This window comes from Callorhinchus milii, unplaced genomic scaffold (assembly GCF_018977255.1).
Source record: "Callorhinchus milii isolate IMCB2004 unplaced genomic scaffold, IMCB_Cmil_1.0 Scaffold14, whole genome shotgun sequence".
Classification (NCBI taxonomy): Eukaryota; Metazoa; Chordata; class Chondrichthyes; order Chimaeriformes; family Callorhinchidae; genus Callorhinchus; species Callorhinchus milii.
The window spans coordinates 6,851,121-6,866,411 of NW_024704755.1; the positions used below are offsets into that span (position 1 = coordinate 6,851,121).

Consider the following 15,291-nt stretch of genomic DNA (forward strand, 5'->3'; position numbering starts at 1 on the left):
TCTCACCACTCTTAAGATTGGCAGAGAAAAAACTGGACATCATTTGTAACCAAAGTCTGCTCTAGATGATGACAATGACACAGAAAATTCTCAACACATTAGGTGTTCAGACCAAAAGTTTGAACCAGTCAATACAACTTACTTCATTGACTGCTTCATCAAACAATATATTTACTCCATCCAATACTAAGTGGCTGAGCCGAATAAAAAATAGGCAGTGCTTTTGAAGAACTCGAACAAGACTTTGCGGAGTTGTAACAACTACTTCACCTGTAATTAGATTGTCGTTTTAAAATTATGATTCAACATTTCCATCAACAATCCAAGTACTGCAGCGGAGTTCCTATTATTTTGAGTGTGGAAACTATAAATCAGTTTGCTATAAGAGGGATTAATAAAGACAAATGTATCTAACAATTAGAAAAACTTCTGATGTAATTAGATTATCTGATATCTGCTTATCTGATAAGCATATTTCAGATGTTTATTAGAACACATTAGGTATGCATGACTAATTTTACTTTGAATAGATTCATGTTATAATAGTAATAGTCTTACCAAATGCAAACAAATCATAAGACATATTGCAAAATAGAAGACAGTCATTTTACATATGAGGTGGTCGTTTGGAATTTCTGTTGTTGACAGATAAATACGTCTACTTACATCCTTTAACAAGCTTTATATTCTTCACCTCTTCAGGATCTTCTCCGATTAAAACCAATGATGGATGAAGAGGTCGAGAAAATCTAGTTAATTCTGTTAGTTTCTGGCATGTAAAATGAGCCTTCTGCCATCCAGGACATACAATTACCACTAATGGCTGGCATTCAAAGAAAAAGAGACTGAAATAATTCAGTTAATATTTGTTTTCTTAATTATTACAATTACAATTAAAAACATACCATTTGAATATGTCTTGAATATGTTCAATGACTGAGCATTCACAGCCTTCTGGGGTAGAGAATTTCATAAATTCACTACCCTCTGAGTGAAGAAATGTTTTCTCAACTCAGTTCTAAAAGGCTGACGTTTAATCCTGAGACTATGACCCCTAGTTTTACATTTTCCAACTTGGGGAAGCAGTCTCACACTATCTATCCTGTCAATACCCTTAAGAATCATATACGTTTCTATAAGATCACCTCTAATTTTTCTATATTCTAGAGAATATAGGCCTAGTTTACTCAACCTCTCCTCGCAGGTCAACCCCCTCATCCCAGGAACCAACCTAGTGAACCTACGTTGTACACCCTCTAAGGCGAGTATATCCTTTCTTAGATAAGGAGACCAAAACTGCACACAATATTCTAGGTGCGGTCTCACCAAGGCCCTATACAATTGCAGCAAGACTTCCTTAGTCTTGTACTCTAACCCCTTTGCAAAAAAAGCTAACATGCTATTAGCCTTTCTAATTGCTTGCTGTACCTGCATACTAACTTTCTGTGATTGATGTACAAGGACACCTAAATCTCTCTGAATATTAACACTACCTATGACTTTTTGGACATGTGAGACATGTAAGACAAGTAGGTATTTCCTTGTAGTTATTCCCTCCCTATTCTCTCTAATCTATTGAACTCAGAAGCAGGAGACCCAATGAACAGGAATACATGCAGAGATCACAGAATGTGAAGTCTTCACAGTTGTATTCTATTGAAAGTATCTTGTATAGATTTACCAGAAGCTAACATGATTAAATTGTGTGAGAAAGAAGTTATCAAAAATCATTTGGCACAGGTCTGAACTTTGTTGCCAAAAAGGAAGTGTTTGTGGCAATTCCTTTTCAAGGATGAACAAAGGATGTAAGCTCTCAGCCAAACAAACAGTGACTAATGAATCAGACACATACGCACACACACACATATATATATATAATTTTAACTCCTGAAAGAGTTATATCTAGATGTATGTACAAAATGTTATAATTATAAGTTTGTCAGTATATTCAAAAAAGATGTTTGACACCCAATAATTAATAAATTCTCAGAAGAGTTAGAACTACAAAACACTAGCGTTAGCCAAAAACAGACACACCATGCTCCTTACCCGATTTTGACTAGAAAGCGTATTATATAGAGATGATGATTGCAGAAAGCTCAGCAATGGAGGGATATATAGAAGAGGATCATCTCCTTTCTGTGATACTGCAACTAAATCACAACCCCGACTTATAACTGGCCAGCAGTAAGCCTGGGCGATATTTGGACCTACAAAGGTATTCTTGGACAGCCCCTTGAAGCAAAGACAACCCAGGTTATTGCACTGCCTTGACTACATAAAGGAGTTATATTTTTAAATTTGACACTGTTTACAATATTCTACCAACAATCAGGCATGTCATATAAAAAAAAGCTACTCATTGTTGAATACATGGCGCTGTTCAGTGCTCCGAGACACTACCCTGCATGAAGGGCACTGTGTAAATTCAAGTTGTTGTTGCAAATAGGTTTTCTACGCAGTGCAAGGCAGTGAAATAGCAATACAACCACACATATCCGTTATTAGCTGGCTACAATTAGAAGCAGTGCAAAGTAGGTTTCAAAATGGTGCTCCTTCTGCTACAGGCATAATAACATGGTGGAATCCAGACACATTTGTATTGACTTTGATTGCTGAGAAAGTGAAAAAATGTACCAATATGTATTTTGCATTAATGTTTGCACAAGATAAATGACAAATTGTGAATTCACTTTTAATATTGCAGTTATAAACTCTATGTAGCCTGTTTAAAACAATACAGTACTTACCTTTTTCAAATCCAGAGAAATAGGTGCCATTTCCAGGCTTTTGCAGGGACTCAGTTTGACAAATGAATGTACCAAAACTCCGCTCCATGGGTCAAACGTCACATTCTGTGACGACTAATCAGAATAACATTAAATCTGTCAACATAAACTGAATTGACATCACATAATGCAAACAAATTCAAAACTAGTATTTCATTGGACCGAAGACACTTGTGCAGAGAAAAAAAAATAGTTTTAGTTGAACTTTTGCTGGAAAAGAATTCAAAAATTAAGTACCATGAACAGTACATCAATGCAGCAACCATGAGAGGTCACAATGACTTGCTAACCACCTGCATTGTTCACGTTTCGTATGGACCAATTAGAAAAAATGTAATAGATTTTTGATTAATATTGATGACATTTTCTAGCTTGTAGTAAATATTGTAGAACTGATCTGACAACAGAGCTAATCTATGGCTAAGAAATACAAGTTCAGCTAAAGAAATGCAGGATATCACTGCTAATTTTCACAAAATTTGACGATATGCTTTTTTAAAGCTAGAAAAACCCTGCAATTAATCCAGAGAAAGTACCTCCGAAATTCAAAATATTTCACTTGCATAAAACCAATGTAATTCAAAACTAATTTTAACTACATCAACATTTACCTGTTGGACCTGCATTTCAGATTCATATCTTGTGCATAATGGATCCGGATTTAGCAACTGTAGAAGCCTGCAAATCAATTGTATTAATATTTAATACAGAAATATTTCTTCAGAACCATCAGTCCGTGCCAATTCAGCACAAATTTATAAAGGAAAGTCAACCCCAAATTGAAATTGTGAGGGAGATAAAGCATGATAAATTAATTATTATAACAGTCTGCTTTTAACTTGGGAGATAGGAATAGAATGAGTTTATGTTAACCATGTTTGCTGAGATTCATACCAAGTGTCTGGAATAGGGAATTCTAAACCATATTTAGAGTGAAAAGGACTGGAAAAATTAGATTGCTACAACCCAATGTAAAAAGATTAATGTAGGAGTTTTGCATAGCTGAACCCAAAAGCTAAATTAAATAGCCTTTTATTCAACTTTGAGACACACTTATATTTAAGCAGGGAACAGCTGGTGAGAGGAGTGGAAGCTCCCAAATAATTTATTTTAATGAAGCTGAACTAAACATTGTACTATGAAACAAGTGGAGGTTTATGAAAAAAACAATAATAATAAAAAAACTATACATTTGGTATATCACCTTTCATGTCAGGATGTCCCAAAGAACTTCACGGGATTTAATGTAAAGTGTAGCGGCTGTGTATTTGTATGGGAACAAACAGAATTATTTGTTGCTCTGAGTTACATTATAAAATATAAATACAAACAGTTCTGTGACAAAGTGTCATGTACACACCTTGCACAAGCTTGTGTTTCATCAAACTCTTTGGGGATGGTCTGGTCTTTCTCCATTCTATTGCACAGATGAAACCTGAATTTTTAAAAGGAACCATTTTTCTGCTTCTTAGGTGCGAAGACAAAAAAACTTCAGGATACAAGATTAGATGTTCCATTATCAATTGAACAGATCTAACTTTGCATTCTCATTCTTTAAACATGTTAAGCAGTAAATATAGTGAATTACAAATCCCACTTAACCAGAGCTTTGAATGGTGGTTACATTTTATGATTTACAAGCTGCCAAACCACATAGTTCACAATAAATTCAAATCCTTCAATCAGCTATACTGCATTTCAATATTCAACCTCCATTCCATTTATCAGAATTATTACTACACCCATTCCCCATTCTTGTATTGTATTGAATCAAGTTCAGTATTCAAAGGTATCACTTTAATTTTTTTTAAATGGGATGGAGGCAGACAATACAAACTTGATATTTGCTACTAGAAAGAACTTGCCAGAAAATTTTGATCAGAGAGTCCACCTTAAAGGATTTCACATGATTTACTGTAAAAGTGTAGTGACTGTGTGTTTTGTAGGTGGATTATCCCCTTGAAAGCAAGCACATTTCTAAATTAAACTATGTATACCGGGTTTTATTGTAATCGGATTCCGATTTCTCCAACAGAGAAGAAAACATTTTCAGAGGTGGATCTAATGAATTCCTGGAAGATAATGATTCACATGTTATGTTGCATTGATCACTGTTCCTTTCTTCTGCCTGTAGACATTGAACTGTTGCCTCTTTGTGAACAGAACCTACAAATCACAGAATAAGGAAATTCAAATATTTTTAATTTGAAGCAAGATGCAAGGTGAAGTCACAAAGAAATGGTTAAAATCTAAAGATAAACATTTCCCAATCTATTATTTGCGGGTTTGTCGACAGAATGCGAAATTAAAATAGCTGTTCTAGTTTACGTGTTAAACTGTTACAATATTTCAGATAAGAAAGATGTAAGCAGAGACCCACTTTACCACTTTCTTTTAAAAAAATATTTTTTGAAAATGTTATTTAAATATTACGTGTGTCATGAATGAATTCAACTTAAGAGTGTTATTTAGTGTTTCTGATTGTAGGAACTAGGATGCATGGTAAGTCAAGTGCTGGCATGATTAGCAATGTTGTAATGGTGAGCTATCTTACCTCGCTTTATTACGGCACTTGAAGTTCCTTGCATAATTTCAGGCCAAAGAGTTAAAATAGCACAAGTAGCATTTTTCTTAGATGGTGTTATTCTCTTCAGGCATTGTGTTGAAGAGACCTCTAGTGATAAATCCATATTTTTTGCTTCATTTGGATTTTCCTTTATTGGTGAAGTGTAGCATGCAAATAATTTTGCTACTAAATCATCATTGAGGCAGACCTAAAAGAGAATAGAAGACTTTAAAGTCTTGAACAATAAAATGTCAAAGTTTGACTGTCAAAGACACCTCATTTTATATCCAGATAAGAGTCACTGAAAAGATTATAACAAATCCACATTTATACATATAGCAAAAAACAGATCATTATGTATATTTCATATCTAAACCTAGGAAGGAAGTACTGACAAAATACTTATTCACAGCTGTACATAACTGTGAAAATGAAAGCCTAGTTTGCCTGGAATTACCTTCATTCGGTATCAAAAACAAAACAGGAAAGTATTACCTTATCATCATTCAAAGTGAGATACAGTTGAACTGCAAAGTTGTCTTCAACAACACCTTGCAACTTTGCTTCAACAACTTCAGATTCTGTGGTGAACAAAAGTCAGCAGTATAGAAATTCTCAGAAAATAAATATGCAGTGATTACAGTGCATCGGGATCTTAAAATCAATATCCCCAATCCGATTATTTAAAAAAAGGTGTATTTCTTCCATCCTCTCAAATGGATCTCTCAAGTTTCTCAGTAAAACATTGAATAATACATATACTATTTCAAAGTTTCTTTTTTTAAAAAAATTGTGAATAAGAAAAAAAAGCTAAGGTCCCTCATGGGCTAAAAGCATATCTGGGAATCATTCTTCTCATAAGTAATTATCACTGCAAATATACAAGCAGTATGTATATACTTACTCTAAATAGTATATTTCATAAGCAAAATGTTCCCTAGAGGAACACAATGCTTTATAATTTAGGATATCTGCTAAAAATGCTTACCTTGGACCATTTTATTAAAATACTGAATTGCAGCAATATCCCATTTTCTTGCTGGTCTGCAAATACACACAAAAAGAAAATTGTCAATATGACTCGCCTCGCATGTGAGAGACCTGGGTTCGATTCCCGGCAGGGTGAAACCTTGGGCAAATTTCCTTATTCCACAAGGCTGATAATAATCCCTCAAGTTAAAAAAAATAATAAATTGGTCACTTCAATCCATGACCGTTTGTTGGACACTGCTGTGTGCAATTGGTTGCCATGTTTCGCCCACAAATATACAGTCAATTCACTTTACAGTCTATTCTGTGAAGCACTTTGAGAAGTCTAGAAGATATGAAAAGCACTATATCAAATGAAAGGATTATTATTATTTAAAAAGGAAGAGGTCAAGAACCAAAACATGGCAAAACATTAAAAATTAACTAAACCAAGAAAAACATTTTCAAAATTGCGGTTGACATGGCATTGCATTTTTAAAACTGGTAAATAATAAATAATCTTTGCATTTTGATATAGCATCTGTTACGTTGCAAGAATGTCTCAAAGCACTCCACAAGATTTACTGTAAAATGGAGCTGACTATGTATTTTGTAAGCAAATGCTGCAGTCAATTTGTGCACAGCAAATAGCCATTAAGTGAATGAACAATTTTACCTGGGGCACTGTTGGTCAGGACACTGGGAAAAACTCCTCTTTTCAAGTGGTGCCAGAGAATCTTTAAAGATTCTATGGCACTATTTGAAAAGAGAAGTGCAAACAAGCAAAGAGAACAGGCAAATGAGTCCTCCAAAGGAATGCACCTCCAACAATATAGCACACCTACAATACTGCATTGGTATGTCATCTTAAGACTAGATTGTGAGATCAAAGTCCTAACTTGAACTCGCAACACTCTTGACTCAAATACGAAAGTGCTACCAACTGAGCCAAAGTAACACTTAATAATCAGTGTTTTGATAACATATTTTGATACGACAGCATGTACTAATATACCAACTTGAATTTTGGCAAACATATTATAAATGTAAATATTAGCAGGTTTAAGAATGTTCAAAGTTAAAAGAAATAATGATCATGGTTTTAAACTGAACTAAACCCACGAATGGCAAGGGGCTTATAGAACTCGGGTGGACTAAAAATAGATTGAAGTTGGATTAATTCAGAAGTGTTTAGCTAATCATGCCAGACAGATAATCTTCAAAACATATGGATATTTTTGGTGTAGCTACTATTAAAGTCCATTAGAGTTTACCTTAGCTGCATATTAGAATTGTATCTATGTATTTTGAAATTGCTTATACTCACCCAATTTTTGCTTTATCCTTGTAAACATCAACATGCAATGTTACTGGCTGTATACCAAAGAGCATGAATTTTTTAGCACAATATGGGAGCTTCCAAAATGTATCAATTGCCCTCCGTATACTGAACAGAAATACAGAAACAGTATTAATGCTTTTGAAAAGAACAGTAATAACACAATATACATTTAAATGTAGTTTCTCCAGAGGTCCTGATCCATAAAATATCTTGCAGTTTTGCAGAAAGGGATCATCTTAAAAGATGATTTTTTTTGTTCTGGAGAGTGAATTTTCCCATTAATATTTTCCTCCTTTCCATCACTTCTCATCACACTTATACTTCTACAGTGGTCACGCTGAGGACAAAAATCATTAGCTTAGTGCTGTGATGGGAAGATATTAGGGTGGGTAGTCTGGAATATTGCAACAATCGAATGAGCCAAAGGGCCTCTTCTGAACCTCTTGTCATCTTGTCAACCCACATCCATATCTTGGTTTTGATGAAAATACCCCATGTTCAAAGACTATATATTGTTTGTTGTTGTAGTGTAAAAAAACATAAAACATATTGAATACTAAGTAACAAATCACTTGTTTACTAAAAAGTAGTTTGTAAATCCATTTGTTGATAAACATGGAGAAGGATACTTACTCTTTGACTTTCACCAGAATGTACTTTGCATAGTCAACAAGGAAACATTCTGCAAGATAACTACTTCCACTTGACATGAGAGATTCTAGTATTGCCCTGCACCAGCATTTCAGTTCATGGCAATAAATCGCACAAATCTGAGGGGAAAAAACAAGATATGCAATAACTATCAAAAAGTTATTTCATTATTTTGTACATTTCATATTTTAGTCGCATACAAGATTTGTCAGACTTCACCCTATAATGGTATAAATGACTCAAACAAAACCCAAGGATCTATTCAGTTAAACCTAGCTTTATGACATACACATAAAACAATGGCTTCTTCAGACAAATTAGTTTTTAAAACCATCTTCATTCAGGGGATTTTTCAGGGGATTCAGTTGCCAGTTTCCTCTTTGGTAAAGGCAGCTTATGATCTAATGTAAAGCCTGGACACATAATGAGTGCACATGTAAATGCTCTACAGATTAGCAGCAGGACAGGAGTCTGCATCAGCAATTTATCTGCGTAAATAATTATCTGTCTTGGCTAGGTTATTGAGAGGGATAAATGTGCTTTCTCAACAGGCTCAATTTTTCAGAGATTAAAATGCAAAATTGAAATTGGATTGCCGGAAGCAAAATGTTTTTTATTTGCATATAGTGTTGCTCAATACTTTCATCAACCACAAGGTAGTGTGAACGCCACCAGACGTACCTGTCCCTGTTCCAGAATAGGAAGTTTAAATTCTTCCAGTTTTTCATACCCTCTCTGGTATAGCTGGTTCATCTGTTGTTGCAGTATCTGATACTCTTCTGGATTTCCAGAAAGATCACTGGAGCCATGTGTTATCCTGCCCCAGAAACAGCCAGGGTCATCTACCTATACACACACACATACACAACAAATATTGTAAAAAAAAACTTCTCACTTGTGGCAATATAAACTGAGTGTAACGCACTGGTTTCTTTTTCCATAAATCAAGTCCAGATATTTTATTTGTACCATACATTCAGGTATAAATACCTGAATGGTTCACTCATGCTGTTAGGATATAGGGATTCCCCTATAATATTTAGAATAGAGCAAGTTTTTATATATATATTCATTTTAAGAGATGTTTAATTAATTGTACTAACAGGTCAAAATGGCCGACCAATTAGCTTCCTTACTAATGGAATGTGGCACAGACTGGAACCATGGTACCCGTTATCTCCCCTCTCTCCAGATGCACTTTGATAAGTGTTACTATAACCTGGGGTACCAGCTGGACTTGGAGGAAAGGTCTGCAAAACATCATGTGTTAGGTCTAGGAAGGTAAGGAATAGACAAGACAATGGAGACTCACTTTATCAATACCGGTCGGGCTGACGCCAGGCCAATGATTGATTAGGATGAGTACGTCCAGGACGAGTAAGGGGGGTAAAGGTATCTGGCAAGTGTTCAGAAAGGGGTATAATTAGTGGAGAGAAAGAGAGAGAAGTCAATTGGCCTGACTGGCAGGAAGGAAGCAAGGTTTTTCACACCAGAGAAACCAGGGCAAGAGCGGGACGACAGCCAAGAAATCTTCTTCCACTTTTGTTCTACGCAGATTAACCGGTAGTATGCTCTTCTTTACACACTGTTAAGCCCACTGTCTCATAATAAAAGAATTATTGCACCATTTTGGATTATCGGGTCATATTTCGAACTACGGGATCGGAAATCCCAACAATGTGAATTTGAAAAAAATGAAAGCAAACATTTAATCATATGGGAGACCTTATTGATGAAGGATGCTGACAGTAGTTGTACTATATCACACGACATCAGCATGAAGTCAAGTTGGCAACCCACAATTGAGCAGTGTAAAGTAGGAGGTAACATTTTTGTTTTGTATTATTAGTTATGAGTAGGGAGAAACACACAACATACTAAACCCACAATTTAATTGTTGACCTAATTTAATGGTCTCACACCTCCCTAGCTCTGCTATCCTCTGCCTGGTAGCTCCATCTGCTCAGCAAACACACACCTGCTTCATGTACCCCCAACTGATCAATCCCACATATTATTGGGCACAAATAATAAATTGAACATTTTTAAACTTTTTGAACTGTAATTGGACCCCCAAGTCTTTGTCCAATTACAGCTTCTTGTATGAAATTATAGAAGACACGGGATCCTTATACTGAAATCACGTGCAGTATTGATGGAACACTTTTGAGATCATCAATGTCAACTTCCGTTTGGTGCCGGGCACCTACGACAGAATTGAAAAATTAATCTCGCATTAATTGAGGAAACTTCTGAAGGCCGACATATACTCCATTTCTCCCATAAAACTTATTATTGCTGTTACCTTTATAATGATAATTTCAATCATTCTCAACGTAAATATGTAAATTTTCCAAATGTGTCTTGAGGAACCTGTTTCAAAACAAAATATTGTTGTGATACACTTTAGGCACTACTAACTCTTATTGGAATCAGTATTAATGTAACATCTACCGCTCCACTCTAGCCTCGGCCAAGTCGTCCTTCTACTCCAGGACAAGCGCTTTGGGACGTCCGCCCGACGTGAAAAGCGCTATATCAAATGCAAGGATTATTATAATAATCCTGGAGGCGAAGAACAACCCCAGGCTTCTGTTTTCTACCACATCCCGACTCCTCCGTCCCCCCCGCCACCCCGCGCAGGTCATCTCCTCCAACCTTCACTGCGAGGAGATGCTGGATTTCCTTGAATCCCAAATCAAGGGAATCCCTTCCGCGGTCACTCCCCCTCCAACTTCCACCCACCCCCCACCCCATCCCTCCCACACTCCGACTCCTACCCATCCTCCCCCACACACTTTCGAACCCGTTTTCCCACCCTCTGTCACCAAACTCATCCTGTCCCTGAAACCTACCACCTACTCCCTTGACCCCATCCCCACTCCACTCCTTATCTCTCAGCTCCACCTCCTTGCCCCACTTATCACAGACATCATCAACCTGTCCCTCTCCTCTGGCTCTGTTCCCATTCCCTAAAAACTGCCATCATCACTCCCACTTTGAAAAAACCCTCCCTTGATGCGTCGCAGCTATCAAGCTACCGGCCCATCTCCAACCTCCCCTTCCTGTCCAAGGTCCTTGAAAGAGTTGTCGCCTCCCAGCTGCGCTCTTTCCTCTCCACCCATTCATTATTCGAACCCCTTCAGTCGGGTTTCCGTGCTGCCCATAGCACAGAAACCGCCCTGGTCAAGGTCACCAATGACATCTTGACCATCTGCGACCAGGGCTCCCTCTGCCTCCTCGACCTATCGGCAGCATTCGATACGGTCGACCACGCTATCCTCCTCCACCGCTTGTCCTCCCACCTCAACCTTCAAGGCCCTGTCCTTGAGTGGTTTAGGTCGTACCTCTCCCACCGTCTTCATTTTGTTTCCACGAACGGCTTTTCCTCCGGCCCCCGCACTGTCTCGTGCGGTGTCCCTCAGGGCTCTGTCCTCGGTCCCCTCCTCTTCACCCTCTATATGCTCCCCCTTGGTGACATCATCCGCAGACATGGGGTTAACTTCCACATGTATGCGGATGACACCCAACTCTACCTTTCCTCCTCTACCCTCAACTCCACGACCACCGATGTCCTGACAGCCTGCCTGTCCGACATCGAGTCCTGGACGAGAGACAACTTTCTTCAGCTCAACGTGCGCAAAACTGAGGCCCTCCTGATTGGCTCACGTCAGCGCCTCCGCACCTCAGGCGCTGACAGCATCAGCATCCAAGGCTGCACTCTCCACCTCTCAAAGCCGGTCAGGAACCTCGGGGTTCTGTTCGACCCTGAGCTGTCCTTTCTCCCTCATATCCGCACCACAACTGGCACCGCCTTCCATCACCTCCGAAACATCGCCAGACTACGGCATTACCTCACCCCTCACGCTGCTGAAACTCTGGTCCACGCCTTTATCACCTCAAGGCTGGACTATGGGAACTCTCTCCTCGCCGGCCTTCCCGGCACCTCCCTCCACAAGCTGCAGGTCATTCAGAACTCTGCAGCTCGTGTACTGTCCCGCACCAGGCTTCGGGACCACATCACTCCCACCCTCGCTCGCCTCCACTGGCTCCCCATCCCCCTGAGGATCGAATTCAAGATCCTCATCTTCACCTACAAGGCCATTCACGGCCTTGCTCCCTCCTACCTCTCCGACCTACTATCCCCCTACCTACCTGCCCGTACCCTCCGTTCCTCTGGCTCCGGTCTACTCCACATCCCCCGCCCTAACCGCCCTACCATCGGTGGCCGGGCCTTCAGCCTCTCAACCCCGAGGCTCTGGAACTCTATCCCCCAGTGCCTTCGCCGCTTCCTCCCTTTCCTCCTTCAAGGTCAGTCTCAAGACCTTTCTCTTTGACTGTGCCTTCAGCTCCCCTCTGGATTCTCTACCTCCTCCTCGCTCCCTCCCTTCCCTCCCCTCACCCTGACCATTTCCCCCCTGCTCGGGTCCTGACCCAAATCTCCAGCGCCTTGGGACGTCCTCCCGACGTGAAAGGCGCTCTATAAATGGAATCTTGCTGTTGTTGTTGAATATAGCACTTTTCATGTCACTGAGACATCTCAAAACACTACACAGGATGGACTATAAGGTAGTTTGAGTGTGTATTTTGTGAGTGAAATGCAACAGCCAGTTGTGCACAGCCCCACATATCCCACAAATAGCTATGGAATGAGTAGCCAATTTTATTAGTATCCTTGTTGGCCAGGACACTATTCAAAATGAGAAGGGATAAACTCCTTTCTCATTCTGAATAGTAACACGGGATGTTTAACGTTCATCCTGAACAAGTGGTCAGGACCTTGGTTTAATGTCTCATCTAAAGGGCAGATTATGACATTGTTGTACAATAACTGTGCAAGCTGCACAGCCATTGATATTAAAGTCAGAAAAAGAACAATTGTGTAGTGAATTAAGAGTTATTAACATGGTGCCCAAGCATTAATTTCTCATGTCTTTGGACAATTGTAATTACATCTCTAGGTGTGAAGTGCATTGAATTCTTAAAAGTATTCTTCCAAATATCTCAAGTTTCAAAAGCAAAAGGGCAAAAGGCTTTGAAAGGTTGAGCTGAAAAACAGAGAAAGAATATTCTAAAGATAACCCGACAGACCTTTTTGTAGGCAGTTTTTTAGTATGGGTTTGAACTTTTTAAGATATATATATATATGTATGTATTATATATACATTAGTTTCACCCACAAATATACAGTCAATTCACTTTACAGCGTATTCTGTGAAGCGCTTTGAGACGTCGAGAAGACATGAAAAGCGCTCTCTCAAATGCAAGGATTATTATTATATTATTATAACTTTTATATACATACATACATATATATACATATGCTGTAAGGTTTATTCGGTGTCAGCTGGAGTCAGGTGAGTGGCAAACAGGGTAAGGGAGACCCAGTGAAAGACAACAGCAAAACTGCAGAGAGAATATAAATCACATGTACGTGTGCACAGAAAGTAACAGGTGATGGTGCGCTTAAGATTATCCTCATCGTCTGCCCCCCACCCCCACATCCCCCTCCCTCCCTCCATCCATCACTCCCTCTCTCCCCTCCCCCCCTGGGCCTATTCTGACCAACTCCCTTCTCAGACCCCGTCACCTCGACCGCCAACAGTCACGACCCAAACCAACCCTTTATAACGCGTGTCCTTTTACAACGCGCTCGCCATTCGGGGCCACGTCACCTAAGCGCCATCACCCCCCTCCCGGCCCCGGGCCCCGGGTCCGGGGGACTCACCTTAACGGCGACTTTCGTCAATTTAGTCGTCGAGCGGCTGCGAAGGCCCCTCCGCCTCCCTGACCACGTGACACGGCCCCACCCCGCGCGCAGGCGCACCGCTCCCCCCCCCGGCCCGCGCAGGCGCACCGTGTCCCTGCTCGGCCCCGCCCACCCACCACTCGCCACGTGCAGCTCCAAGTGTCTGGAGCAGAGATGCCAATCACCTGCACTGACCACTGGCTCCTGTGCAGAAAATTGGGGCACCACCCACTCACTCTCCACCCCCCCCCCCCCCACCCACCCCCCCAAAAAACTTCACTATTTTTTTTAAAAAATTTCAAAAATGGCAAAGCCATTAATCCCCCCTCCCCCCCCAAAAAAAAACAAAACAATAATTGGTCATTTTCAATCTACGACTTGTTTGTGGGACGCTGCTGTTGCGCAATAATAGTCAGTGCACTTTACAGTGTGTTCTGTGAAGCGCTTTGGGACATCCTCCCGATGTGAAAAGCGCTCTGTCAAATGCAAGGATTATTATTATTAAAGCAATTCATTGGCTTTGAAATGTTGTGGATCCGAAATGGCTTCTCTTTCTCTGTCTGTTTCTCTCTTTCAGCCTTCAGGATCTATCTGTTCCGGTGATTGTCCTCCACCCCCCACCCCCGGAGTTTGCCTAACATTGACCGACTCTTGTTTTAGAGAAAGGAAAGTGAGTCAACGTCGGGTTCTGACGAAGGAGGTCGTGGACCCAAAACGTTGACTCACTTTCCTTTCTCCGTAGGTGCTGCCTGACCTGCTGAGTGTTGGCAGCGACTTCTGTTTTCAGATTTCCAGGATCTGCAGTATTTTGTGCATTGTTTAGTTGGCAAAACAGTCACATTTATCATTTGTATTATGTGTTAAATTGATTTCAAACAAATATCACTCCCAAAACATGATTTCTTTATTCCAGTGAAACCTTTTATAAGTTCAAACCCATGCAAGCATACTTTTGATTGCCATCTTTATTCTCTGCAATTGCAGTCATGCAGCACGACTGCAATGCAATCTTACACCTTAGATTGACAACTATTAAAATCAAAATCAATTTGAATTACACAATAAAAATAGTACCGATTTCCAATAATCTGGTACTTCTGTGTTCACTCCTGGTTTGGCTGAAATTATTTTTGGTAGATCTATTAATGCCCCACTAGGTGCTCCCTCAATGGAGGAGCAGCATTGGTAGATGTTATGCATAGTCAACTGTAGATGTATCAGTGGA

General features: G+C 39.7%; 1 protein-coding gene across 1 annotated transcript in view; it reads right to left on the reverse strand.

Moving 5' to 3' along the window:
* The window catches only part of tdrd12 (tudor domain containing 12), a 33,415-nt gene extending 19,289 nt beyond the window's left edge, over positions 1–14,126 (reverse strand). Inside the window, exons 1-15 of the mRNA XM_007889573.2 lie at positions 14,046–14,126; positions 10,623–10,690; positions 8,999–9,163; positions 8,300–8,436; positions 7,652–7,771; positions 6,344–6,399; positions 5,851–5,936; positions 5,344–5,563; positions 4,787–4,955; positions 4,150–4,224; positions 3,401–3,467; positions 2,751–2,864; positions 2,050–2,235; positions 667–823; positions 143–270 (exon numbers count right to left, since the gene is read on the reverse strand). Of these exons, the coding sequence (XP_007887764.2) occupies positions 143–270; positions 667–823; positions 2,050–2,235; positions 2,751–2,864; positions 3,401–3,467; positions 4,150–4,224; positions 4,787–4,955; positions 5,344–5,563; positions 5,851–5,936; positions 6,344–6,399; positions 7,652–7,771; positions 8,300–8,436; positions 8,999–9,163; positions 10,623–10,646 (1,704 nt within the window). The 5' untranslated portion in view covers positions 10,647–10,690; positions 14,046–14,126. The remainder of the gene's footprint in view (positions 1–142; positions 271–666; positions 824–2,049; positions 2,236–2,750; positions 2,865–3,400; positions 3,468–4,149; positions 4,225–4,786; positions 4,956–5,343; positions 5,564–5,850; positions 5,937–6,343; positions 6,400–7,651; positions 7,772–8,299; positions 8,437–8,998; positions 9,164–10,622; positions 10,691–14,045) is intronic.
* Positions 14,127–15,291: the final 1,165 nt, after the last annotated feature.